This window comes from Dysidea avara, chromosome 3 (genome assembly GCF_963678975.1).
Source record: "Dysidea avara chromosome 3, odDysAvar1.4, whole genome shotgun sequence".
In the NCBI taxonomy this organism is placed as follows: Eukaryota; Metazoa; Porifera; class Demospongiae; order Dictyoceratida; family Dysideidae; genus Dysidea; species Dysidea avara.
Window position 1 is genome coordinate 48,840,135 of NC_089274.1, and position 27,464 is coordinate 48,867,598.

At 39.7% G+C, this 27,464-nt stretch overlaps 4 protein-coding genes across 7 annotated transcripts; 2 read left to right on the forward strand and 2 right to left on the reverse strand.

The window, feature by feature from the left end:
* Positions 1 to 918: 918 nt before the first annotated feature.
* LOC136251434 (centrosomal protein of 112 kDa-like) lies at positions 919 to 17,025 on the reverse strand. Its single transcript, XM_066043888.1, has 29 exons — positions 16,786 to 17,025; positions 16,621 to 16,678; positions 16,454 to 16,571; positions 16,337 to 16,409; positions 15,480 to 16,139; positions 15,181 to 15,305; positions 15,068 to 15,131; positions 14,941 to 15,017; positions 14,505 to 14,591; positions 12,850 to 12,949; positions 12,680 to 12,798; positions 12,485 to 12,628; positions 12,336 to 12,431; positions 12,218 to 12,276; positions 12,037 to 12,166; positions 11,332 to 11,424; positions 11,145 to 11,284; positions 10,728 to 10,863; positions 9,884 to 9,991; positions 9,242 to 9,343; positions 5,126 to 5,206; positions 4,932 to 5,075; positions 3,789 to 3,875; positions 3,495 to 3,557; positions 3,387 to 3,439; positions 2,547 to 2,643; positions 1,436 to 1,525; positions 1,322 to 1,387; positions 919 to 1,193 (listed from the first exon to the last, which is right to left on the reverse strand). The coding sequence occupies exons 1-29, from the start codon at positions 16,877 to 16,879 to the stop codon at positions 1,014 to 1,016; spliced, it is 3,444 nt and encodes a 1,147-aa protein (XP_065899960.1). The 5' UTR covers positions 16,880 to 17,025; the 3' UTR covers positions 919 to 1,013.
* On the forward strand, positions 16,716 to 19,318 carry LOC136251435 (uncharacterized). Of its 2 annotated transcripts, XM_066043890.1 has the most exons (5): positions 16,716 to 17,462; positions 17,506 to 17,678; positions 17,724 to 17,850; positions 17,933 to 18,655; positions 18,701 to 19,318. In XM_066043890.1, exons 1-5 carry the CDS (start codon positions 17,046 to 17,048, stop codon positions 19,235 to 19,237), a joined length of 1,977 nt encoding a protein of 658 aa, XP_065899962.1. In that variant the 5' UTR covers positions 16,716 to 17,045; the 3' UTR covers positions 19,238 to 19,318. The 2 variants fall into 2 exon arrangements, with proteins under 2 accessions (XP_065899962.1, XP_065899961.1); XM_066043889.1 differs by having other exon boundaries at positions 16,718 to 17,462; positions 17,933 to 19,318.
* LOC136251438 (ribonuclease H2 subunit A-like) lies at positions 19,278 to 21,719 on the reverse strand. Of its 3 annotated transcripts, XM_066043892.1 has the most exons (9): positions 21,393 to 21,707; positions 21,269 to 21,340; positions 20,703 to 20,826; positions 20,569 to 20,656; positions 20,389 to 20,526; positions 20,251 to 20,341; positions 20,081 to 20,204; positions 19,483 to 20,035; positions 19,278 to 19,433 (listed from the first exon to the last, which is right to left on the reverse strand). In XM_066043892.1, the coding sequence occupies exons 1-8, from the start codon at positions 21,526 to 21,528 to the stop codon at positions 19,906 to 19,908; spliced, it is 903 nt and encodes a 300-aa protein (XP_065899964.1). In that variant the 5' UTR covers positions 21,529 to 21,707; the 3' UTR covers positions 19,278 to 19,433; positions 19,483 to 19,905. The 3 variants fall into 3 exon arrangements, with proteins under 3 accessions (XP_065899964.1, XP_065899966.1, XP_065899965.1); XM_066043894.1 differs by lacking the exon at positions 20,081 to 20,204 and having other exon boundaries at positions 21,393 to 21,719; XM_066043893.1 differs by lacking the exon at positions 20,389 to 20,526 and having other exon boundaries at positions 21,393 to 21,710.
* LOC136251436 (hydroxyacylglutathione hydrolase, mitochondrial-like) lies at positions 21,529 to 27,145 on the forward strand. The gene is made up of 9 exons (XM_066043891.1): positions 21,529 to 21,678; positions 21,824 to 21,984; positions 23,979 to 24,043; positions 24,096 to 24,213; positions 24,265 to 24,370; positions 24,852 to 24,955; positions 25,003 to 25,104; positions 26,619 to 26,698; positions 26,987 to 27,145. The coding sequence occupies exons 1-9, from the start codon at positions 21,534 to 21,536 to the stop codon at positions 27,084 to 27,086; spliced, it is 981 nt and encodes a 326-aa protein (XP_065899963.1). The 5' UTR covers positions 21,529 to 21,533; the 3' UTR covers positions 27,087 to 27,145.
* The last annotated feature ends 319 nt before the right edge of the window (positions 27,146 to 27,464 follow it).

Below are 27,464 nucleotides of genomic sequence, written 5' to 3' on the forward strand. Positions count from 1 at the left end.
ATAATCAGCAATGGACAAATTTCAATTTCATAATGAAAAAATCAACTGTTGCCCCTAGCAACCTAAATTTTACATTATTTGTAGGCATCAATGTCTTAAGTCACCTCTCCAAATTTTAAAAGGATAGCATGTATAAGTCATGAGATATGACATTTTGAAGTTGCAATTTTTGCATACATTGTCAAAGAGAGGGGCAACAGTTGCCCCTTCTCGGTAATCACACAAATCATGGGATTCAAAGAATGTCATATCTTATAACTTGGAGAAATTATAGTTGACATTCACACCTACAAATTATGTAATATTGAATTTATGGTTTTTGAATATGTTGAAATACCTCATTTTTGTGGCTGCCCAGAAGGGGCAACTGTAGCCCTCTCACATAGATATATATGGGAAAACTGAAAATTTCAAATTGTCATCACATATATATGCTATCCTTTCAAAATTTGGAGACGTTACTTTAGACGTTATCACCTAAAAATAATGGGAAATTCAGGTTGCTAGTGACAACAGTTATTTCTATATGCTATAAAGCCTTATTATGGAATTTGTCTATTCAACATGAAGCTGTTCAACATCTAGTACAAGTCCTACAGCACAATGACACATTACAAATGCTACCTAGCTACACTGAAGATGTTAAGAAAAACAATTAGTTCACTACAAGAAGTTAACAATAACAGAGAAAGTAGAATGTCACAAAAATTTTTGTATTATATCGACAACTATAGTAGCTATAGTTTTATTATTGTAAAGGCTAACATTGGCTGGTCGTGAATGTGTTTTTGTTCTATAACTAAAAAGACATAATCAATTTCAGAACTTAAAGCCAAACACTGAGCCAGACTATATAGCTGCTGATAATAAGCAATGATCAGCTAGCTATACACCTGTATATTGGTTATTTTTAACACATTTCACTGATGGCATTGACTTGTTTCATTATCAAATGATGTACAAAAATAAACATGATCTGATTGGTTCATTGATAAGGCTGTAAGGGGAGGGGTTCATGAAGATGATGAAGAGTTTAATTTGCTGCTGTTGCTGACTGGAGAGGTGATGGGAGGGGCTAGTAGCTTGCTAGTGTTGAGAGAGACACGTCTGTCCAGCTCCTCTTGTAGTAGAGATGCTCTCTGGCTTAGCAGTGATACCTGTGTCTTTAATGATGCTATTGTGTCCTCGTACTCCTAGAAATGACAATGTAGTATAGTGGAAATGATATAGCAAAATGATGCTGTAGAGAAATGGCCCACAATGACATGTTTACAATATAATAATAATATTATACAGATATTGTGTTATACGTATTACACACCTGTTTAACTGATGCAGGTAATAATCCTCTAACTCTTTCTTCATTTTGTAGTTTTAGGCGGGAAATCTAACAAACACTCTTGCATAATCTCACTCACACTACATACCCACACACCTTCTCATTGGACGCTAGCTGTAGGTGATGATGTCGTTCCTCTAACTGTCGTGTATTGTTCTGTACACTGTCCAGCTCCTGGTGTAGTGTCTATAGTGATAACACGGGGTGAGGGATGTGTGGTGCTCATATGAACAACTCTGCCCTCAAATTGAAGTTGTTCAGATTGGTGCATCCATTTGAATACTACAACAATGCTCAATTACTCTAATAGAACACACAGCTGAGGGGGTTGAGGTAAATACCTCATAGGCGAAAATTATCAAGGGACAAACTTTTTGCAGAAATATACAAAACTTAAAAAGGTGATACATGATGTGACTCAAGCAAATATTCTCACAAAGCTATCGCCACTCACAAAATTTATGAAAGTTTCCACACTAACAATATTCATGAAAATGATGTCAGTGCAGGTCTATAATGGAACAATCACTTTAGCAGTGGTTTGGATGGCTGGAATTCACAATAGTGGAGAGGTAGAATTAGTGGAGAGGTGGAAGTAAAAGAAAAACACAATTATCACACTCTGTGAATTATGGCAAAACATCCAATTATCAGAAGTTACCAAATAGTAGAAACAAGTGTGACCGGATTTTGGAAAATCAGTCTTAATGTCATAATTCACAACTCTTCTATTTATGACCAAATAAGGCATGCTAAACTTTCAATCAGCTTTAGTAAATATTTCAACAGATAATACAGGGAGTTGTGTAATTCTAATTGTTCCATGCATGATTATGACTGGAAATATTTCAGATATTTTATCAGTTTCACTGCTATCCAAATATTATATTGAATAAAATGTGGCAAACTTGTTAGCAATAACATTATTAATCTGTTACAGATCAACAGGTATGGTAGCATCTCACTTTTAAAAGCAATTGAATATATTTGGATAATTAATGCCCATCCTATATAGCCTGTTGAAATACTCTAATAGAACAAACACCAATTTTATTGAAATATTCTAATAGAACAGTCATTATTTTATTTTTGGGTTGAGGATCTAAGACACCACAAAATCAAGCAAAGTTTGGAATATTAATTTAGTAGTCTAAGACAACAAAACAAGTGATCATCATAATTTATTATTAATGGGGTGGTACTACACCTTTAGTTGGCTCATGTGATGCTGCTTGAGAGTTTCCTTGTCTTCTTCACAACGTCTTGCTAATTCTGAAAGTTGGTCTTCATGTGTGAGACGCATTCTATAACACATTAGATACACTTGTCAGCACTACACCCTATTACACTTTGCTTTTGTAAGGAACACCTACTAATATCATATTGCTAGAAATCTTCATAAGACACAATGCTGTTATCACAATTCAATAATCCTACAAATGTTTCTATCCTCTAATAAAGCTAGCTTATGAATTCTTTGTGCACTTTGATCAGATTATCTTGAAGTGTTTAGTCACAAGATGGTAACTCAGTACAGTGGAACCTCAGTTATCCGGACCCCACTTATCCAGATTCTCGGCTAACCAAACCACGGAAATGACTGCTCTATTAGAGTAGTGACTGTTCTATTAGAGTAGTTGAAAATACTGATATCTAAAAAAAATTTCTTCATGCTATTTTATACACAGTTTCAGAGATATGGACTTTTCAGACTTATGGATCACCCCTGGTCCCAAGGGGTTCGGATAACTGAGGCTCCACTGTACAGTCTTTTCACATTCAGCAGAATCATTGTTTTTAGCTACTAACTCTTGTGACACAGGTCAGCTGTTCTAGCAGCACTGTGAAGTCTTTTACAAGTGGAACTGTTCATTACAAAAGAAGAAAGCCATTTGATACAACAAATAAAACCCTTTACTTGTAAAGGACAAGTTCAGACACACAAATATTATACTGTTACGTAGTACATAGAAAACTATTAGTAGAGAACACATGTGTGCTTATTTGATTTTAGTAACAGCTCAGGTGATCACAACATATCACTAACTTGTCAGACACATCCTGAAGATGTCTCAGTTGTACCTGTAGACTAGTGATGGTCTATAATAGAGGATCACATGATCACTGTATACACAAAAGGGGTGGGGCTGAGTACCTCACTGGACTGAGCTGCACGCGCAGCATAGTCTTTTTCCAACTGCTTCAGTCTAGAATTGGTCTGTGGACAACAAGGAGGACATTGCATCACCAGCCATTCCCACACAACTATGTTGAACACATGAAATAATCCCAGACCAGGTAACTATATCTCCCAGACAATCTAGGCATGTTCCTAAGGAGTCAGTCAAACAGGTATCCTAATTATCAAAGTGTACAGGTCTGTGACATGTGATCAATGCCCTCTGGCTATAATAAATGTCTCAGTTATGTAATCTCTGTGATATAGTACCTTCTCCATGACAGTGTTCATCTCTCGATGATGTTCCTCTTGTAGCTGTTGTCTCTGTTGTTCCAACTGTGACTTCAGTTTGGATATCTGCAATACGTGATCCATAATTATGTCATATTACATCACACAACATGGGTATTAAGTAAACCACACGGCTATTATCTACTAAATAAGGCTGCGGCATTTATAAAGTTTCTTTAGCAATCTACTTCTTGGCTTAAGCCTTTCTATGTTACCCTTAACTTTACCCAATTCCCACTGTATAAATGGTTATTCACTATACTCCGAATATCATTTAGAGACTGTGGTGTTAGCTGTACTGAAGCTACTACTAAACAAGTTATACATATGTACATGTCTCGTACTTTATACATCACTATACGACAAGCAATGGAACTTTAAGCTAACAATACTGCTGTTATTCCAACTGTCACTGTAAAGTGACTGCTCTATTAGAGTATTTAGTTGGCAATCACAATGACTACTATGGGATGAACAACTTAGTAACATATAATGACATTACAACAAACAGGCCCCACACACACACACAGAGAGAACTGCAGGTGTTCACCAGCTGTTGGCTGCTGTTTGAGCCACATGAATTAGTATACACAAATCATTTACAGAATGTTGTAGTAAAATTAACAAATGGTAAGCAGCTCACTGTATGCTTTAGAATTTAAATGAAATAACTTTCGTGGTGAGCTGATGTGTCTTGTAATATGTAGTTTCATTGGTGGCCACCTTCTTATCAAGTCAGCAAGGTGTACATTACTACAGTGGCTTAGTACAGCTCATTTATAATCTACTGTTAGACCAAACAAGCAGTTAAACTAATAGAACATTTGCTTGATAAAGCAACCAACCCAGCAGGCAGAAAGGGTATAGCTACATAGCTGATCAGTTTATTTTCTCTCCACATGGCTAGCTAGTCACAGTAAACAAATAGTTTCTTAAGCCTACACTAATTCTATGGTTGATTCTTTCATCAGTGACCTCACTTATATAACCACAATCAAAACTATATTGCTGTCCCTGTGTCACCGTTCTATCAAAGCTCTCTCAATTTTATCCATGCAAAGAGTTGTTTTCCCTCAGTACACACATCATGATACTCATCACACTATCACATTTTTGGCTCACAGTAATTTCATGAGCTTGGTTTATTCTTTTCTTTTCTTGCTCCAAGCGTCGTCGTACATTAGTCACTTCTTGTTTACTTTGTGTTCGAGACTCATCAAGTTGTTGTTGTAGCTGTCGTACTTGTGCCCCCATTGACAATAATTCCTGTGGTCACCATGGTAATATTGCTGATTAATGTGGCACAGTAATCATACCTTACTACTCTGGCTGGCCTGTAGTTTAGCCTGCGACTTTTGCTCTGCTATTAATCCATTAAGTCTTGAAACAGTTCCTTCCTATAATTAGAACATATTATGGAGTTAGTAATATTTAATTTCATAAACAGTAGTGGTCCTCAATCACAAAGGAGGTTTAATACACAGCATGTAATAAATAGTCTGATAGAGTATATACACTTGTTATATTAAGGCTGCAGATCATGTAATTTTCACTGATATACTTTTAATTACAATTTGGATAGTTGGCATGCTACACTAGCCACGAATTTTTCACAACCTAGACATCAAAACACACGGTAGTGTGTCGTACGGCCCAAGAAGCCGGCGCGCAACACCCGTGAGTATATTGACAGGAAGGAAGAAAACGCAATTTTCGCACCTCCGTAGCTCTGTGCTGCCTTGATGAAACAAGACGATTTTTGCTGTGGACGCTCCCTCCACCTTCAGCACTCCACATTCCAAATTTGAGCGAAATCGCTTCAAGCGTTCCCGAGATATGCGACTTCAAAAATTGGCTTAGTTTCTTCGGTTTTTTTTTCTTCTTATTTTTCTTCCTCTTTTCGCACACTTACAAAAACTGCTATAAAACGCGAACGCCTTATCTGATTGCCTTGAAATTTGGCACACTGAAGCGGGGTATAAAGGCGCATCTCTGTACCAACTTTGGCTAGGATACGATAAACAGGAAAAGAGTTATGATCGATTATTCACGAAAAATAACACCAATATGTTGTCACGCCTACAGGGTAAACCGCGTATGGGAAGTAGCTGAAAATCGGTGGGTGAATAGGTTAACTATTGAACCTCAAACCTTTTGTGGTTTGAAAGAAATCGAGCTAAAAACCAGGAAGATACAACGAAAAAACCAACAGTGTGTAACAATTATGCAATCGAGATTAGCTAATAAAAAACGATTACTTGCCACGCCTACCAGATAAACCGCTTGGGGTAATGCTTTGAAAATCGCTGTATAGATGGAGTAATCATCTTAGAAAAGCTCTTCAATGGTGTAGAAGAATCAGACTTAAAGCCACAGAGTTATAACACGAAATCCAACTTGGTGCAGCAAGTGCGAGATCGAGATACTCTAATAGAGCAGTCACCCTAATAGAGCAGTCACTCTGAAGAGAATTCAAGAGATCAGCTAGAAACAGGTAAATTGTATAGAGATCAGCTACAAACAATTCACCCTGTAGAGTGATCAGCTACAAACAATTCATCCTGTAGAGAGATCAGCTAGAAGAAGTTACCTTGTAGGGAGTTCATGCAACTATGGAAAGAGATGGTTCAGCTAGAAGAAATCACCTTGTAGAGTTCAGCTACAAAGAAACTACCATGTAGAGAGTTCAACTACAAACAAATCGCCCTGTAGAGAGATCAATAGAAGAAGTAACCTTGTAGATAGTTCAGCTACAAAGAAACCATCATGTAGAGAAATCAGCTGCAAAAAAAATCACCTGTAGAGAGTTCAATTACAAACAAATCTCCCTGTAGAGAGATCAGCTAGAAGAAATTATCTTGTAGAGAGTTCATCTACAAACAAATCACCCTGTAGAAAGATCAGCTAGAAGGAGTCACCTTGTAGAGAATTCAGTTACAAAGAAACCATCATGTAGAGAGTTCAGCTGCAAACAAATCTCCCTGTAGAGAGATCAGCTAGAAGAAGTTTCCTTGTAGAGAGTTCAGCTACAAACAAATCATCCTGTAGAAAGATCAGCTAGAAGAAGTTACCTTGTAGAGAGTTCAGCTACAAAGAAACCATCATGTAGAGAGTTCAGCTGCAAACAAATCACCTGTAGAGAGTTCAGCTACAAACAAATCACCCTGTAGAAAGATCAGCTAGAAGAAGTCACCTTGTAGAGAGTTCAGCTACAAAGAACCATCATGTAGAGAGTTCAGCTGCAAAGAAATCACCTGTAGAGAGTTCAGCTACAAACAAATCTCCCTGTAGAGAGATCAGCTAGAAGAAGTTTCCTTGTAGAGAGTTCAGCTACAAACAAATCATCCTGTAGAAAGATCAGCTAGAAGAAGTTACCTTGTGGAGAGTTCAGCTACAAAGAAACGTTCAGCTGCAAACAAATCACCTGTAGAGAGTTAAGCTACAAACAAATCTCCCTGTAGAGAGATCAGCTAGAAGAAGTTTTCTTGTAGAGAGCTCAGCTACAAACAAATCACCCTCTAGAAAGATCAGCTAGAAGAAGTCACCTTGTAGAGAGTTCAGTTACAAAGAAACCACCACGTAAAGAGTTCAGCTACAAACTAGTGACCTTGTAGAGACATCAGTTACCTTGTAGAGAGTTAAGCTACAAAGAAACCATCATGTAGAGAGTTCAGCTGCAAACAAATCACCTGTAGAGAGTTCAGCTACAAACAAATCACCTTGTCGAAAGATCAGCTAGAAGAAGTCACCTTGTAGAGAGTTCAGCTACAAAGAACCATCATGTAGAGTGTTCAGCTGCAAAGAAATCACCTGTAGAGAGTTCAGCTACAAACAAATCTCCCTGTAGAGAGATCAGCTAGAAGAAGTTTCCTTGTATAGAGTTCAGCTACAAACAAATCATCCTGTAGAAAGATCAGCTAGAAGAAGTTACCTTGTGGAGAGTTCAGTTACAAAGAAACCATCATGTAGAGAGTTCAGCTGCAAACAAATCACCTGTAGAGAGTTCAGCTACAAACAAATCTCCCCGTAGAGAGATCAGCTAGAAGAAATTACCTTGTAGAGAGTTCAGTTACACAGAAACCATCATGTAGAGAGTTCAGCTACAAACAAATCTCCCTGTAGAAAGATCAGCTAGATTGTAGAGAGTTCAGCTACAAAGAAATCACCTGTAGAGAGTTCAGCTACAAACAAATCTCCCTGTAGAGAGATCAGCTAGAAGAAGTTTTCTTGTAGAGAGTTCAGCTACAAACAAATCACCCTCTAGAAAGATCAGCTAGAAGAAGTCACCTTGTAGAGAGTTCAGTTACAAAGAAACCACCACGTAGAGAGTTCAGCTACAAACTAGTGACCTTATAGAGACATCAGTTACCTTGTAGAGAGTTCAGCTACAAAGAAACCATCATGTAGAGAGTTCAGCTGCAAACAAATCACCCTGTAGAAAATTCAGCCACAAACAAATAGCCCTGTAGAAAGATCAGTTAGAAGAAGTTACTTTGTAGAGAGTTCAGATACAAAGAAACCATTCTGTAAAGAGCTCAGCTGCAAACAAATTACCTGCACAGAATTCAGCTACAAACAAATCACCCTGTAGAGAGATCAGCTAAAAGAAGTTACCTTGTAGATAGTTCAGCTACAAACAAATCACCCTGTAGATAGATCAGCTAGAAGAAGTTACCTTGTAGATTATTCAGCTACAAACATTCACCCTGTAGAGAGAGCAGCAAGAAGAAGTCACCTTGTAGAGTGTTCAGTTACAAAGAAACCACCATGGAGAGTTCTATGATAAATATATGTATTATATATATATATAATTTGTACATTTACTGATAAAATATTTAAAGTACATCTGCTTCACCTTTTCTTCTTCCTGTAGTAAAGAAAAAAAGACAGGTTAAAAAAGTCCCAAAGCTGGCCATAGGCTGGCTTTGGGGTATACAAATACAAAAAGAAATGAAATCTAATCCAAAACAGCCAAGCTGTAAAAAAACAGTGCGGCCCTCAAAAAGGTTATGGTGAAAAAAGATGTGAAATCCAAGGTGGCGGCCAAGAAATGGCTGTGATGGTAGGTTAATGGTAAAAATTTTAATAACGACAATTTAGGTGAATTTTTTTGCCAAGACCAAGTGGCACAAAAATTCACCTGAATTGTCGTTATTAAAATTTTTACCATTAACCTACCATCACAGCCATTTCTTGGCCGCCACCTTGGATTTCACATATTTTTCACCATAGCCTTTTTGAGGGCCGCACTCTTTTTTACAGCTTGGCTGTTTTGGATTAGATAATACTTAGCAGCGTGGTATCCGTGATGTTTGCTGCAACACACACACTTAACCTAGATTCCTTAAAGCTTAAACAACACACAAGCTGTAATAAACTCCAAGTATTGCTAGAGTTGTCAGATCTTGAGACAGACAAACACACAGACAGACCTTATCTTGTTGATATTCCTTCTTTACAGTCTCCAGTTGCCATTGGATATCTCTTGTTAACTGTGCCTTGTCTTGCTCGTGTTGTAGATGTAGTGTGGATACCTGATGGGAGGGGAGGTAGGGAGAACATAGTGCAAGGGACATATGAACAGAGCTATAATGTCACTTGTAGCCACCTCATTAATAAGACCACCTCATTATATTGACCATGTCATGTAGTTCCGAAAAATAGCTTCATGACCTAATTAATAAGACCGCCTCATTATAGTGACCTTGTCAAGTAGGTCCCAAACATAGCTAAGGTGTACTTCATGACCTCATTAATAAGACCACCTCATTATAGTGACCATGTCATGTAGTTCCGAAAAATAGCTTCATGACCTAATTAATAAGACCACCTCATTATAGTGACCATGTCATGTAGTTCCCATCATTATTTAGGCCAAATTTCGGTGATACAAGTAAAGAGCTTCACTGCCACAATATTGTATAATATGTGACACGTAAGCCAATTTGTAGTTCTGAAACTTTAAACAGCAAACCCATCAATGCAGCCACCTGCTTATTGAGGTCAATTTACTTGCTAAGCATAACTAAATCAGAATTTCTGCCTGGCTCATTTACCCATAGCAGCAAACTTACCTCTTTGTTTCTAGCTTTTCTCTCATCTTCTATTAGTCTCTTGTGGTCCTTAGAGCTCTTACTTAGCTGTCCTCTTGCCTGACTGAGCTCTGCCTCCATGTTCTGCAGCTGCAGAGAAAATTACTAGCCACGCCCACCAAGTATTACACTGGAACCTGCACAATATGGACACCAACAGTGTCAAGGTGTCCTGATAGTCTACGTCAGTTTAGGCACTTTGGGACCATAACTACCGTATAGCTGGTAATTTTTGAAAGGTTTTTATTTTCGGATATTTTGAAAAGGCCCTTCACTTCGAAAATAAATTCCCACGTCTGGTTGTTCTTCGAAAATAAATTCCCAATGATCCAACTTTTGGCAATTCGCTTGTGTATTCCTAGAGTTTTAGCTCAGTGTTACTGATGACAATGAGTAAACTGTATCATTACTATGCAAACCAGAAAACAGGTGATCCAGAATGGGAATTGATGCCGTCTGCTCTAGAATCTATGGTAGATAGCTAGATACAATCGATCGTGATTGAGCCAGTGAATTTACTCCACTCAAGACTCCCTCAGTCTTCTCTCCAGTACACAGGGATGGGGATTATTCCATCAGTAAGTCAGTTTTTGGCAAACATTCATGCATCTTCATAATTTTTGACACTAATTTCCATTTATTTGAAATCCATCTGGACTTTGAAATATGCATTCTTCGAAAATAAAATCCTTCGAAATTCAGATTTTGCTTCTTGAGTGAAATGTTCTGCTTCAAAAATAACCTGCTATACGGTAAGTAAATGTCTGGATTATGTAGGTATCCTCAAGTGTCCACATTAACAGGTTCCAATGTACATACCCTCTACCTCATTTTTCATTTGCTGGAACAGTTGTGAAGTGCTGTGCTCCATCTCAACCTTGTATTCTTGTAAAGCTCGCTCAGACTGTTGAGACCTGGCCAACTGGGACTGACGTAACTGGCCTGCCTGCTCCTGACTATCTCTAACAATTATAACAATATTTCCTTATTTGCTGTTACTATTATTAGTATTTGCACAATAATAAACAATAAGCCACTAGTTCCATGGTCCCAACCCCTGAAATCAGGACACTTCTCTAAGAAAGGTGCCAAGATCAGATGTCCTGATTATCAAGGTGTCCTTATTAGTGAGATGTCCTGATTTCAGAGGTCTAAATGTGTGTACACTAATACAAATGGGATTATGGACAAGTGTCCTGATTGTCAAGGTGTCCCATTCTTCCATTTGATAAATCAAACATACTTGAGGGCAGATTGCAGCTTGTGTTGTTTCTGCTTATATTGTTGCAACTTCTTCTCCAGATCAGCAATAGCACTGTGTGCCAGTTTGTCCCTTTGCTCTAGTTGTACAGTCATCTCTTTCTTGTATTGTGCCTTGAGCTCCTATAGTTTTTTTTAAATGTGGGATTGAATTTTGTGATGTATCTTACAGTTATCTGGTTGTGATGAGCACTCTCCTTCTCTGCCATTACTTGTTGTAACTGAATGACTTGATTGTTGACTTGTGTCAGTTGACTGGATGACTGAAATGGAAAATAAAGCATCTGCATTAGTGTGATGGGGCACATATGTGAGTGTATGTGTGTGCATGTGTGTTAGTAGTAGCAGTAGTAGTACATATGTGTGCATTATTGTATGTGAGTGTGCATATTACAGCATACAGGATTGTTTCAGCATTGCCTTTATACCAGCTAATGGTGATAATGGCATAAACCAAAAGATGTCGGTTGTGGTGAAGACATGAAGGCAACATGCAGGGAGTCACTCAAAATTAAATCCCGACCAAAGTGTCTCAAATGCTCCATGGCTAGTAGCAGTGCACTATATTAATACTCAACCAATATAAAATATAATCACCAAGTAACCACAAACACCATAATAATGAGGTCCATTAAAGCTAAAGAGGTGGGACAATTCATTATGTATCACACACGGACTATAGCATGTACTCATGTAATAAACCCCAGCACATATCTTCATTGCTGATTCATTCTATTTGTATAGTACATCGTAAGCCAAGCCTTGTCATTTCTACACTCATTAAATTTGGAGGGAACAGTGCTAACAGGATAGATGGGTGTTAGCAAAAGAAAGTAGTAAAATTATTATAGTGTTTATTCAAGATGTGACCATACCTCTTCTTCTTGAACTGCTAGCTGTTGTTGTAACTGTTGTACAGTCATGTCAGTCTGGGAACGGAGTTTTTGCAGCTTCAAATCCCATTCCTGTTCTGCCTGTTTGCTTTCATCTTCCAATTGTAATGCCCTGACAACTCAGGATAGTCTTCAATCTCAGGATACTACTCAGTATACTAACCTATCCTGCGCTTCATCAAGTTCCTTTTGTAGTCTGGCACACTGTGTCTCCATTACCCCCTATAAGACGAACAAGAATTTTGTCACTGAAGGTACTGTACTATAACAATAATTCAAACCTTTTCCTGCAGAAGCTTTGAGTGCGTGGAACTAGTCAGCCCCGCCTCCTTATTGAGTTGCTGTAGCTTCAGCTCTAGTTCTGTGATCACAAGAGTCTGTAATGATATAATGATCACATCATTATGATACTTATGACATCATCACTCACTGATTCCTGTGCCTGGGAATTATACTCTTGTTCCAATCTAGTCATACGAGAACTCGTTTCATCTAGTAGTTGTTGAATGTGTTGGGAATGACTCTGTTGTAACTGTTGTTTCTCCCTCTCATATCTCTTCATCACCTCCTCCAGCTGTTGGATGAATTTGGTGGACAGACAGGACATACTAACAAACAGACACACTTTACTGTCACACTCAGCCTGCACACTCTGCTTGTGGTACTGACTGGAATTTTTCCACTCCAAATATTGCTTCTCCTTCTGCTCTCGAAGGTGCTTGCACTCTCTTTCCAACTGTGCTTCTATGATTGAACAAACATGCAGCCACACCCACTGACAACCCTTCCCCTTACCTCTCCTCTCATGTCTCTTAACTAGTGTCTCGAGCCTCTGCAGCTGCAACCGGTAATCTGCTCTTGAATCTTCCAGCTCCTCATTCTTACGATCTAATACCTGAAGTGGAGTAGAGATAACACTAGAGGCTGATTAGTAATATCTGTCTACTGTCTGATACCCCAGAGGAGGTTGGATGCGTTCTAAGCGCCACATAAATATATTGCATTATTTTATTTGGTATTTCACATGACTCCAAAGTCTCAATAGTCACAATACAAAATTTGAAAAATGATGGGTTGGCTGGGGTTGATTAGATATTCGGATGGTCCTTCATGTAAGCTTCAAGGTGATGTACTCTGTTTGTAAAAGCGCTTGGTGATTGGGGTGAAATTAACAAGTTGTGGTTTGGTGTGTAGAACTTCTCCAGAATTGTCATGTACATATTCTATAATCAGAACAATGATACTTTACCAAATTAAACTGAGATCGATGCATAAACTTCTTCAATAAAACTAGTTTCGCATAATTTGTTTTAGGGGTGTGTAAATCGTGTCCAACCTCCTCTGGTGTTATCCCGAGTATCAGGAGCCCATAAGTGTTTTGCAGCACTTATTGGCTCCTAGTTTAATATTGTGAAAACTTTCCTTCTGTGTTGTACCCTGTATGTGTGTGTGTGTGTGTGTGTGTGTGTGTGTGTGTGTGTGTGTGTGTGTGTGTGTGTGTGTGTGTGTGTGTGTGTGTGTGTGTGTGTGTGTGTGTTGGTGTTGTGCACATAGCTAGTACGGATAAAGAGAAATGATTACGTTTATTGTCACGATTTTGATTCTATGCCATATAGGCTATCAGCCTTCTTGTAGGCCCCTTATTTTTGACCTATACTTATATGCAATTACTTTCAAATGTACCTGGCAATCATAAATCAAACACCGCTGAACAAGACAAGGTCAGTTGGACATTTGCTTAACACCAGGCCACCAGGTCCCCACTATACTGTGGAGCAATGTGAGTAAAGTTTCTTGTTCAAAGAAACAACCAACACCAACTGGGCATTGAACCTGGAACCTTGTGGTTTCCAGGCTGTTGCTCTAACCACTTGGCTGTGCTGTCTCACACAGCACACACGCAAACACACAGTATAATACACCAATACCAATACACACACACACACACACACACACACACACACACACACACACACACACACACACACACACACACACACACACACACACACACACACACACACACACACACACACACACACACACAAAGAGCTTTGGCTCGCATATCCTAGCATTTCCTCACCATCAAAGAAAGGTTGTGTTGACAATCTAATGAACATGTGAAAGTTTTCACTGTGGGACTCTACACTGACATGTGACAAGCATGTTACTAGAACCAAGAGTACATAATAATACTCTATTATTATGTACTCTTGCTAGAACATGATCACTGTATGGCTGCTACATGGGCAGTGTGGGTCCATGTGGAGCTATTCTTTACTTGTTACATTGCCACAACATTGTTGCAATGTGTACATCATTGTTGTTGTTTGTAATACTACTTAATATAAATATATCACACATGCAACTAGCTAGGTGTGGCTATTGAACAGCTAAAATTTGGGAGTACTCAATCTAAATTTCCTCAGCCCTACAATATGAGGTTATACCTGTTTCATGGCTAGTTCATGTCTCTTGTGTAGTTGTAGTTTATCTTCATTGTGTTTCACTTCAGCACTTTTCAGTCTCATTTCCATCTGTAGGAGGAGTGGGTTAACTTTGGGTAGCATGTACTACACACACGACAATTTCAAATTACACACACATACATACACATGTGTGACAATTTAGCAAAGTAGAATACCTTTTGAACTGTGTAATAAGGTCTGATGGAAACCGTGAACCCTAACTGTGGACACCTCAAACATTACCATGGTCTAACACCATACACAATTTAAACCCGAAGATATTTTACTAATATGGACATCCTACTAATAAGGATACTTGTCCATGGTTCCATTTGTATTTAACTTGAGACAAGAAATATGCTTTCTAAATACAAAGTGTGCAATTTGTTTCTTCTCGTTAAAGTGTACTCCTTTATACCTCTTTATTGTAGAGCCTGGATCGACTACTATCATGTTTTAGTGGTGATGTCACTTGGTAACCAGATGCCTCAGGACCTGAGAGGGAATACCCATACACAGGAGATCATGTGATCAAACAGGATTACTTGTAAATGAAGTACGTGCAGTCATGGGGCTAGCGATGGAGCCGAGACTGGGTACAGCTGGTGACTATGGCAACAGGAGGTGCAGTAGACACACTAACAAACAGACCACTCACTTGTGGTAAGGCCACTCTTGGCTGTGGTTTACTCTGTAGTAGTGCAGCAACGTCTGACACGTCACTTTCTGTTGATCCTTCTGTTGTTAAGTCAACAGATGAAATGGAAGAATCATCTAGTGTTCCTGTGTGAACGTACTCATATGCATGTAACATAGCATGTAAAGTGTTTGTGCATCTACATGGTTTAGTGTAGTGTGTGCATGGTATATGTGTTTCTGTGTAATGTGCTGGGAGTACACTTCAACAACTACACAAATATTATTGTGTACATGATGTCACTATAACACTCAGGTCACCTGTAGTCTGGTTCAAACTGTTCTCATCATCAAAAGTGCCATAGTTTATTTGATCAACATCATGACCAGCACTGTCCGCTTGTGTTGCATTTACCTGTGTCATCATTACCCCCATAGGGTAATGCTGTTGTGTCATTGTTGCTCCCATAGAATGGGGATACTGTATCATTGTAGGTTGATGTTGTGTCTTCATTAATGTATTAGAGTGTGCTACCGTTAACCCCATAGGGTGCTGCTGTTGTTTCTTTATTAATGTATCAGAGTGTGTCACTGATACACCGTGCTGTTGTGTCACAGTTAATCCACTAGGTGGATGCTGTTGTGTCACTGTCACTCTAGTGGGATGGTGGTGTTGTGTCATTCCCATCCCTGCAGGGAGAGGGTGTTGTGTCACTGTAGTAGGGTGGGGCAGTGATGCACTGCGGTGCTCACTAGCCCCACCCACTGATGATGGCACACGAGGTGAAGAATACCCAATCGATGCAGATTGGACAGATCTGCTGTCAATAATTGGTTGAGTTGCTTTGTGGAAAGGGTGTGGCTCCTGCAGCTGATGACGCACTGGTATTCTAGAGCCCCTCCCCTGGGGCTTTGCAGGTGTAGATGCTGCAGTTGGACCAGCTACACTTGAAGACCTCTGAAGACTAGTGCTAAAGCTCCCTACACAACACAGACAGCACATTCAGTCTTACTATTAGCTACCTGGGTAGAAAATTTGAGGGACACAAAAGTGGTTATATGATCTTAAATGAATATAGCAGGTCCAGTGATTATCCTTGAATTGTTTGCTGAGTAAACCCCAACTTTTAGAAAATTTTCACCCTCAAAATTTCTAACTGCACAGATGTTAAGCTGACCTCCTAAGAAAGTTGTGTTAGCTCCACTGGTAGTCATGAAGTCAGTGTGGACATCTCGGGACGTTTTCTGCAGCTATACAACGGGTATGACAGATACACAGGAAGAGGTATGCTTACCATATATGGCACGACACACTTTAACATGCCAGTAGGTGGGCTTGAGGTGAAGGGATCTCGTAGTACTCCTTGTTGGAGCATGTCCAACAACAACTTGCTATAATCATTACGTTCCTTCCTGCAACACAGTGATAATATAGGGTGTAGAACAATAGTTAACCAATTACTTCTGATTATTGCAGGATAACAATTTCTTGATCCACAATGCTGTGTGCCTCCTGTCATCTGAAATATTAGGTGCGTAATTCGGGATGCGCTTGTAATCGGTCAGTGTATTATAAACATCCTATTAGTGCCTAATGGCCCATACAATGGACCGGTTGGCGACTCACCTGATTTGTGTGGTAGTAGTTTGGCGTATGGCTTCAGCTGGGATATCGTCAATTTAAATTCCGTGTCTAAGTCGCTACCTGCGCCCTGTGCCATGTAATCGGGTGGCGAGGAGGCGCACAGGCCAGCAATCCCTTCTATCCAATATCGATTAGGTGAGGTGAATCATGGGGCCGCCTTCTCTCCGCCAAGACTCAAATCTCGCGTGATCTGCTTACTACCGTTACCATGACAATTAAGTGTGGATGCAGACGCTAATTAGATGAAGGCGTACAACAAGCCAACCCTCCCCATATTCGGGGAGAGGGATGTGAAGAAAGTTAGCTTTGGACCTGACCACACTATAGGCCAACAATATGATAGTCTGTATGATACTAGCATGACTGAGTATTTCAATAGACCTAATATTAAGAAGAGATTGTTTCAGTTAGGACTAACAGACGTTAATGGTAATGCTGTGACTAACACTGAACAAGAGAAAATATCACAAAAACTTAAGCAACTATTAAAAGAACGTGAAGATGTTTTGAGGAAGTTGAGGACAAGAGAAAGTACCAGAATTGCTCGACTAGCTTGTAGCAAAGTCATCAGACCATGTGCAACCTGTGAGACACATGATAGGATAACTACTTACCTCAAGACTCATTCGTGTCCTGTTCATTCTAACATGTCCTATCAGGTAAATAGAAGCAGTACAGGATCTTTATGATCATGTATCATAGACTGCACTGGACTCGGTGAAACTTATGGCAGACAAAGAAGTCAATTTGGCCAAGTTAGAGGTTGAGAACAAGAGACTAAAGAACTTGTGGAATGGTGAGGTGTTACGAATGGAAGAGGAAGCTTTGGAACAAAGACTAAAGTACGAGAAGAAGCGCAAACAACAGGTCGACATGTAAGTCAATGTAACTACACTACACCTGAATTATTATTGTGTTAGGGAGCTGGATAAACTGAGGCAGCAGAAAGAGGTCATGAAAACAATCAACTTAGAACAAATCAAGATAAACCTGTATGCCAAGATAAGGAGAAGGCTAGGCCTACAGGCCCTTTTAACCACACTGAGGGTAAACAAAGTGACCACTTACTTAGTACAGTTTCTATAACTAATTGGTGGTTTGCTGTCAGTAAAATTTATTTTATATGCAGGAAGCTGAGGATGGTGTGACAACTACTTTGTTTGGAAAATCTGGTGAAGTTGAGGTACCACCATCAGTGGCTGACAATGAGTTCCAATATGGAGCTGAGGTGACTAGTCAGCAGAGCAGGCCAGCAGGCAATGAGTTCCGATATCTACCGCCTCCTCCTTCACTGACACAACTGGTTAGACCTGTAAGTGCCCCTCCGTCACAAAGGACACCAAATCAGTCAGAGATCTTACTTGACCAATCACAACATGATCAGATAAAGAAGAGACCCAGTACATCAAGAGGTTACAGGACTGCTGACAGAGGACCATACATTCGCAGCACTTCTAGTGGTGTAAAACAAGCAATTGTCAGTCCATTAGTGAGCTCTGCTACTAATAAGACAGTCACCAATGTGTCAAGTGGTAAGTTTGACCCAAGCACTGACACTGAAGAGGACCTAGATGATGACACAATGCCACTGGAAGAGGCAGACACGATCCTAGCTGGTGGCTTATCTAACACAGAAATTGTAACACCACCAGGTAGTATGGCTACCTTAGAAGAGCCATCCACTTCTAGTAAGATACAGCCACAGAGACAGACAGGATCAGCATTATCCCTCAAACCATCCTCTTCATTGTCTTCAAGGCGGCAATCCAGCTCATCAGAGAAGAAAGTAAACTTCTCTCTAACCCTAGGACTGGCAGAACTACCAGGAATACCAGAAATCACCGAACCACCAGTGAGTAAACCTCAAGTGAACACAATGGTTTCCAACATTATTCAGATGGCTAAGGAACAGTGTGAAGCTGACCTGGTACCTGGCCAAGCAATACCAGTTGATACAACACTAGTTGATGATGAGGCAAATATGACAGGTGTAGACACTGCAGATGAGGGTACTCCCCCCGGGGAAGGGATTACCAATACAACTGACAACAAAGGTGACCACCCTTCAACACTGACCACAAATAAGCCAGATGGTGTGGTCATTACACAAAGCACCATCGATGAAGTAATGATCCCTCAAATCTCTTCTGAAGTGTTGGGAGAGGCTGTTCCTATTGCAACCAGCCAGCTTGTGTCAAAGAAAACCTCTAAACTTAGCACTTCTAAATCAGACAGTAAGGCAAATGTGACGAAGAAACGTACAAAACTGGACACACAAAAACCAAGCTTGAACAGAAGTACATTAAAGCCTGCCCAAAAATCTGCTAACACTAAACAGTCACCAGAAAGTAAAGGCAAGAATGCTGTACAACCATCGAAGAAGAAACTAAACTCACAATGGAAGCAAGCAATTTTGAAAAGTATGAAAAAATGATCTGTATAATATCACGTGACCGTTGTCAATAACAAACATGAATGGTGAATAATATTAATACAATTTTCACGTTACAAACAACATTTTCACACATAGCTAGATACTGTTAGTTTTGGTGCCGGGACATCAAAGGGTTTGATAGGTGAAGAGCTTCGTCATGTATCCAATTTCAGTGCTATATAATTTGATGCTAATTCTGCAGGAACAACAATAAATAATACAACACGAAGGAAGTATTTGCGTACCTTTGCGGTCATGAACTAACGGCGGCGATTTCTGGTACGGTGAATCCGCCCTCTTTGTGTAATGAAGGTAATTGAGAGGTAGCTACGAACTTTAACGCCTTATCGAAACTATCGTGCCAGAACACCATGGCTAGGCAACTCAGTAGGTACACACCAGACACCACCGCGTCTGCTATCAATACGGGCAGGAACGTCAAAATCAGTACTACTTCCAAAGGAGCTGTTAACAATCCCATCTTCTCCAACAGCGGATATTGCTTCAGTAGATAAGCCAGTTATTGTCTCCAAGGCTTGTATTAATATTCACCGACGACTAAAGACGTTATTTATACTTGTCTAGTTGCGAATGCAGCACAGCCACAAAAGCGCACACCGACAACACGAGATTTTCACGTTATGTAATGCATGAAAACCACATGTAAATCATAAGCACGTCACAAATTTTAAATTTCTTTCGCGAAAATATCTGTGCGAACTGTCTTGAGTGGTGGACCGTTTAGAAGAGAAGAACTGTGTGATCTTAGCACTGCCACCTGTGTCTTCATCATCTTCCCTATAATACAATATTGCAACACTAATATTATTATTGTCTGCAGACCAGTGCACTGGTAGTGATTCTGAAGCTAGGATGTTAGCCGCGGTGCTCCAACTAAACCTAACCACTGACGGAAACCCAAACACATGATCAGTGTTACTAGCAAGCCATTGCTTGGTAATAGGGTCTGAGTATGGGATGAAGTGATACACAACTGAGTGATATAGCCTAACCTGCTGGATAACCAGATCCAAATTCTTCATTGTCACTAGAGTGACCCATCTCTGGAAACTTCCAGCTTGAAACAACATGATCCCTTGCTACCTGAAGATCACACAGTCTATTAGTATAGTAACAATCAACTCCACTACCTTAGCACAAATGCTGGCACAACTAACAATGGGAAATAGACTATCAGCCTTAGCTGATACAGTAATCTTGATGTGGGGAAACTTTGATGACAACAGTGCTTGATACTTGGTGGGGTCCCCAACAGTATCAACGTACACCTTAACTACATTGTGATAACATCAGCAATACTACATGGTCACCTCAGTGATATTGATGTTTCTTTGTAACAACTTGTTAATCAAACCAGCAGCACTGTCATGAGATATGCTGTTCAGATTGTACTTAGTCCTGATAACGAGAGAATGAGTAATGACACACACAGACACACACACACCTTCTTAACATTAAATTAGAAATATAATTAGGAGATAATATCTCAACAATCCATCCAAGATGAGATGAACAATTTATTTTTTCAAAATATTTCTCTCTGCTTGCTTCACTGAGTGTCTTGGAATCTAACCAACAGCAGTGTACAGATAATAGACCAGTAAACAATACATCATGTATGTATGTCATCAGTATGGTCATCAACCACAACAAAACATCCTCCACCTCATTATGATGTTGTTTACTAAAGTGGTACATCAACTTCCATGTGATCAGCATGCACGCCACTACTTGGGACAATAAAAGGTGTCCTGAATTATCCAGGTATCCTGAATTATCAAGGTATCAGTGAAGTGTACTGATTTCAGGGGTCGGACCATGAATAAAAAAGGTGTCCCGATGTCAGTATGTGCAAACGGGACCGTGGACAAATGTAGGATTCCATATTAGTAGTGGTCCATAAGCAAAGTGCAGCGCCTAGATTTCAATAAATGAGCTATATAACACAAATGAGACTATGGACAAGTGTAGGCATCATGCAGGGCACCCCAAAACATTATTTTATCATACCAGCAAACCCCATGTGTTTAAGCTGATCCTTCATGGATACTGGACAATAACTGGCTCCATAGACCATCGGACCTGTCAAAGACAAGGATAATCACGTGATACTTATGTAGGGGTGTGACGTCACCTAATACTGGCCCTCTACCCGCCTCGTCTATTCCTAGTATGCACTCGCGTGATCCCACATCACTCGGCACGTCAGACCAGAGGGTACATTTCGTGTCAATATTGTCCCAAAATAAATCCAGATTTAGCGCCGCCATACTAAATGCACCGAATAATTTACCCAATCAAATGCAGGCGAATGTATCTTAATATTTTAAGGCGGCTGTGCAATTCGTTTCGCACTACACGACTCACTCCCGAGCTCACTCCAGTGATTATCCTTGCTGCTAATTGTAGAGTATTAACCAGTAAGCAAACAATGTACCGTTGGTATCATATGGCTTCCTTGAACTTTGTTGTTTACATCGTAGATTTATTATTAACCCCCAGGAATTATAAATCTGTTTACCTGTGTCAGAGTACATGCGAGTGATGTTTAATGACATCTTACAGGTTCACCAAGAGTTCACTACAGTCACTCAGTTCAGACACTAGAGCAATTGAAGGACATGAGGGTACACATCATCCCAGCACTACAGGACAATTACATGTACCTGTTGGTGGACGAGGCCAGTAAACAAGCTGCCATTGTTGATCCTGTGGAACCAGAGAAGGTATCCTCTTACCAGCATTATAGTCCCATTAGTGGCCAGACCACGTTCCCCTGTGCAATGGGTATAGATGCCTCACACTACCTCTTCCATCCAATCATGAAAAGCGGTGTGGTCATGTGGCACTGCTGTACAGTGAAACCTTACTTAGTGGCCACCTTACTAATAAGGCCACCTTCAGCATAAGTATAGATGTATATTTGCCACACTTTGTTATAAGGCTAGCATCCACATACATATGTACTGTGCAGAAAAAACTGTTTTCTCACAGTTGAGTGGGCAGTCAAAGTATCACTGGAAAAGTTGCTGCTCCTAAGTGCCTAATTTAACTGCCAAAAGCCATACCTAGTATTCTGCAATATACACTAGCCATTGTTCTTCAAGAAATGCTGGAATAACTGGTGAATTCCTACTTTTCACTGTAATAAAACTCTACTATAGTATGTTCACGTTGAGCTGAATCCTCAAAAACATTTAATAACTCATGGATGCAATTACACACGATCTTGAAATTTGGCTCATTTGTAGTACTGCTTGACCCACTAAAAACATTTCAAAATCTTTTTGTTCAAATGTTTGTCATAATATTTACGGCCAATCAAAATTTTCACAATACATTTCCTATGGGGAAGCCATATAAGTACAGTGTCCATTACAGCCCTTTCCCGAACTTGGAGTGGAGCCAAACCGTACATGTCTGTTGTTGACACCTTTGCTGTTACCAATATTCATCTGGTTGGCTGAAATGTTAACTCTGTTGAGAAAAAATCCACGTTTAATTTTTAGCTGTTTTTCAGGATTCAGCTCAACGTGAACATACTATATATAGTTATATAATGTCAAATGCAAATTGTTGATACAGTAACTAGTCAGAAGTTGATATTGAAAACCTTGATGAGGTTTTCAGTAATAGGGCCACCTCACTAATAGGGCCACTTATCGTGGATCCCATAGGTGGCCCTAGTAATGTATACGTTTGTGTGTGTTGTGTGTGTGTGTGTGTGTGTGTGTGTGTGTGTGTGTGTGTGTGTGTGTGTGTGTGTGTGTGTGTGTGTGTGTGTGTGTGTGTGTGTGTATTATAGTTATCAATACTGTATGTGTCAAACATCAGTACCATTCATGTTCTATAGCAGATATGGTTGAACACAATTATACAATGTTAATATTCAACACACATTACCACATAGCCGGATAGCAAAATACTAGTCAGGCTATGTTCCTAAATATTGAAGCATTTAGAGTAAGTAAAATGCTTCGATTGTAGTACTCAAACTATATTTATTTTGTAATATATGGCCTCAGTTTGAGGATTAACACACATCTGTAACATGCATTACAATTATAGTGGTATAGTTAGTAGTGGAATGGTTAGTAGTGGTGTAGTTAGTAGTGGTATGGTTAGTAAGGTATGGTTAGTAAGGTATGGTTAGTAGTGGTATGGTTAGTAAGGGTATGGTTAGTAAGGTATGGTTAGTAGTGGTATAGTTAGTAGTGGTATGGTTAGTAAGGGTATGGTTAGTAAGGTATGGTTAGTAAGGGTATGGTTAGTAGGGGATAGTAATAATAGATAGTTAAAAGTTGGTGGTGGTTGGTGCTGGATTAGATCTGAATTCCACAATATTAATCTTGAGTTGCTGTATTTTTTTTGTCCTTGAGTAGATATGATCGTGGCCTCTGATCTATACTACTCAAAATGATTAGTTTTGGTCATAGCCTCTGATCTATACTCTTCAAAATGGTAATATTAAATCCTCTTTGAATATTATTTTGGCAAACGCAAGCTACTAAATTGAAGAAAATCCTGTACTAAAACAACATTATTCGCTAGCTCTGCACAGTGTATTTACCTTTATCTCCTTTGTACAACATTATTATCTCCTTTGCTTGTTCTATTAGACATCAGTGTATTCAGGTACAACCATGGCTCAAATTTATTCAATATTTTTGTGATGTAGCTGAGGCCGTTATTATACAACTGATGGATATATTGTTTTTAGGTAATGAATGTTGTTAACAAGGAGCAGGTCAAGTTGACAGCAGTGTTGACCACACATCATCATCTGTGAGTAACGACTCCACCTTCTGTGTACTGTACATGTCATTGGTTGTCACAGTGACCACTCTGGGGGTAATGCACAGATCGTTACCATGGTACCCAACCTGTTAGTCTATGGTAATGACGATAGGATTGCTGCACAAAACAAACCAGTGAAACACCAAGATAAGTTTCAAGTGAGTTGTACATACTCTATTACTTTAGCGCACTTTTCATTGTGTTACCAGGTTGGTCAGTTGTCCGTAACAGCATTGGCAACACCCTGTCACACCAGTGGACACATTTGTTACTATGTGGAGAGTGAGGATCATAAATCTCGTGCTGTGTTTACGGGTATGCGTTTTTGTCTGTCCTTGTGTAGTGTCCATGTGTGTGTGTGTATGTGTGTGTGTGTGTGTGTGTGTGTGTGTGTGTGTGTGTGTGTGTGTGTGTGTGTGTGTTGGTGTTGGTGTTTGATTCCCGACATAGTTATCAGGTCCTCATTATTACAACTAGTAGACTATTTCCCCAGGTCCTCGACTGAGTAGACTACTTTCCTGACTGGTGAGTTTCAGGTAGGATTTATATATGGCTAGTACAGCTTCCTGTGGGTTACTGGTCCTGCCCCAGGAGGATTTGCTGTAGGAGATGCCTCGGTGTTCCACTGGGTAGGCATGACCATGTACAAAGCAACTGTTAGACTTTTGTGTGTGTGTGTGTGTGTGTGTGTGTGTGTGTGTGTGTGTGTGTGTGTGTGTGTGTGTGTGTGTGTGTGTGTGTGTGTGTGTGTGTGTGTTTGCCTGCATGTGCGTGATACATTCACTTGTCACTACAGGGGACACACTGTTTGTTGGTGGTTGTGGAAAGTTTTTTGAGGGTACCGCTGAGGAGATGTTCCATGCTTTGTGTGAGGTTCTAGCCAGCCTACCAGGGGACACGGTACATTGATAGTATTGCGTGTCATACTGTAACATGCTATGACACAGCAAGTATATTGTGGACATGAGTACACTGTCAAGAACTTGATGTATGCCAGTCACGTGGAACCTGCCAGTGATGCTGTTAAGGGAAAACTAGACTGGTCTAAGGTAACTTAACGTTTTAGAGTCAGAGAGGATGGGGAGGGGGTGGTGGTTGCAAGGGGGCAATTTACCCTGTGCCCTAGCTATCCTGTCGGGCAATGTGTCATTTCCCTATTTTCCTAGGGTCCCACTTTCCTCTCAGATGCCCTGTTTAAACGATGAACTTGTGTGTGACCTGCCCACTGCACAAGGAGACCTGTTAAGAATTCATGAACTGTGTACAGCACAATAGAGTGTACAGTACTGGGGTCATGATCACGACTAAAGTACACAGTTCTTAGAATGGTAAAATGGCTTCATTCTTGACTGCACTTCAAAATTCTAGCATTCACTGTTTCCTATTTACATCATATCCTGTAGTGAGTCCTGGTAGATATACAGTTTCAAAGCTGGTCTTGATGAGCAGCACAGCCCTATACATTGGCAGGGTGGATATACCACTCAATAGGAGATTGGTGGTGGCTGTTTGCAGCAAGTATAGCATCATCATCATCATCATCATCATCATTGTCTTAATGTACCACATACTCATACTCTAGTCTCGTAAATTAGAGACATCTTGTGGGGTTACAAATGTCACTGTTAGCAAAGCAGTAAAACTAGATGTATCTTTTGCATAATTCAATAAGGTGTTGTTGACTCCTTTTAACCATTCTTACACATATATGGTCAGTTAAATTTCTCTATTCCAAAAGCATGTTTGACACTGTCTGCCACACCAATAAGACACCATCACCCTGGGATTAGAGGCTTAACTGATAGTAGGTGTGTTCACTGTCACAGTCTTGGTCTAAGTCCTCTGCTGAATGTTGTCATGAGCTCCACTGCCATCTCTTTCTACTCATCGGAAGTATCTAACACTATGATATGTCATGTTTCCTTGACCTTTTCCAGCTACATGTACTTTATTCTCCCCTCTCTCTCGTTACTGTGTAAACGTTCAAGTTTTTTTGTTTTTTGTAAATGATATCTTTTTCTGTAATTGTTTGCTGCTTGATATACTTTCTGTACCTCATTGATCCCCTTTAAATGTTGTATAAGTTTTTATGTTATTTGTTTTGTACTGATGTGCTTGTAATGTTTGTTGTGCTTTGTTTGTTTATTTATCTTGTGTTTTTGTAGGTGATACTCCTATAGGTGTTTGCCTTTTGTACCCACCTTACCTACACTTTGTGGTTAAACAAATAAAACACTGTCTCAGACTATAGTGTATCAGTACTGGTGGGTAGATGTACACTTCACTGAAGTGTTGAGTGAACAAGACTCAATTGGAATCATGTTGCACAGATTAATGACAAAAGTTTGGCGGAATTTACCTTTATTTACTAATTAACTATTTGGTATTGTGAATTGACTAAATCATCAACTTGATTTGCATTTCAATTTGCCAAACTAAATTCATGACAAACTTTTGTTGTTTATGGTATTGTGGATTCCTTTATTGGCTATAAATGGTACTAGAGTCCAGATTGTCCCATTGTATGGACACACCTCTCATGCATTACTATTTGTTTCCTTAGGAGAGACGCAGTAATAATGAGCCAACAATACCATCCACCATCAGTGAAGAGCTTTCCTTCAATCCCTTCATGAGAGTCAAGTAAGTGAAATGGTTTGTCATCATCACCTTTATCAAAGTACATGAACAGTGTATATCTATGTGCTTTGTTTCTCAGAACCCTCACAAACCTTCTTTCAGCCACCCCCAACACAATGCACGGCTTTCTTAGCTAAGAAGAAAGCCGTGCTACATTATCCATATTTTTGTTAGGAATATCCGTATCAAGTTATCAACACAACTGCCATGTTTGGTTACACTCACTATGTCATAGTGTATGTTATGACATGTCATTGACCTCCTCTGTCATCACAATACCTCCTCATACAGGGAGAAGACTGTTCAGGAGCACTGCAGCACAACTGACCCACTAGCTGCCATGGCCTACTTGAGGAAAGAGAAAGATGGGTTCAAATATCCTAACTTGTGATTGGTCATTTGCGTTTATTTTTATATTTCACCTATTACATATTAAGATTTGTTTTGTGATATTATTTGAGGGGTTGGTCTTTATCATGAGTGTCTGGAGTGGTGATATCTACTGATCATGGTTGATTGAACAAAGCAAGTTGTTCTAAATGCTTAGCTTATGGGGGGACTAGGGATGTCAACCTCAGCTATTAGTCAGGTAATTTCCCAGCCTCTGCCCTTTAACAATGTGCTTGTATGACTTCACATTCCATTATAACAATGACATCTGACCTTGTTGCTAATAAGGAGGTGTGGTGCTGACCTGGCAATACTTGTGGTTATTACCAAATTACAAAATTGACCACTTGTGAATCATGAGAAGTTCACTTTAGTGCAA

What these genes read in the sequence shown, in the direction of transcription:
- LOC136251436 (XM_066043891.1), top strand. Translation starts at nt 21,534, where the DNA reads ATGCACCGAATAATTTACCCAATCAAATGCAGGCGAATGTATCTTAAT. An exon ending in TAATTGTAGAGTATTAACCA is followed by an intron (nt 21,679 to 21,823) that starts GTAAGCAAACAA and finishes GACATCTTACAG; the next exon opens with GTTCACCAAGAGTTCACTAC. An exon ending in TTGACCACACATCATCATCT is followed by an intron (nt 24,044 to 24,095) that starts GTGAGTAACGAC and finishes TGGTTGTCACAG; the next exon opens with TGACCACTCTGGGGGTAATG.
- LOC136251435 (XM_066043889.1), top strand. Translation starts at nt 17,046, where the DNA reads ATGAAGGCGTACAACAAGCCAACCCTCCCCATATTCGGGGAGAGGGAT. An exon ending in ATTCTAACATGTCCTATCAG is followed by an intron (nt 17,463 to 17,505) that starts GTAAATAGAAGC and finishes CATGTATCATAG; the next exon opens with ACTGCACTGGACTCGGTGAA. An exon ending in CGCAAACAACAGGTCGACAT is followed by an intron (nt 17,679 to 17,723) that starts GTAAGTCAATGT and finishes TTATTGTGTTAG; the next exon opens with GGAGCTGGATAAACTGAGGC.
- LOC136251438 (XM_066043892.1), bottom strand. Translation starts at nt 21,528, where the DNA reads ATGGCGGCGCTAAATCTGGATTTATTTTGGGACAATATTGACACGAAA. An exon ending in TAAACACATGGGGTTTGCTG is followed by an intron (nt 20,827 to 21,268) that starts GTATGATAAAAT and finishes GCTGTTGGTTAG; the next exon opens with ATTCCAAGACACTCAGTGAA. An exon ending in GAAACATCAATATCACTGAG is followed by an intron (nt 20,527 to 20,568) that starts GTGACCATGTAG and finishes AATGTAGTTAAG; the next exon opens with GTGTACGTTGATACTGTTGG.
- LOC136251434 (XM_066043888.1), bottom strand. Translation starts at nt 16,879, where the DNA reads ATGGCACAGGGCGCAGGTAGCGACTTAGACACGGAATTTAAATTGACG. An exon ending in TAGCAGTTCAAGAAGAAGAG is followed by an intron (nt 11,425 to 12,036) that starts GTATGGTCACAT and finishes TTTCCATTTCAG; the next exon opens with TCATCCAGTCAACTGACACA. An exon ending in AGCTAGCGTCCAATGAGAAG is followed by an intron (nt 1,388 to 1,435) that starts GTGTGTGGGTAT and finishes AGTGTTTGTTAG; the next exon opens with ATTTCCCGCCTAAAACTACA.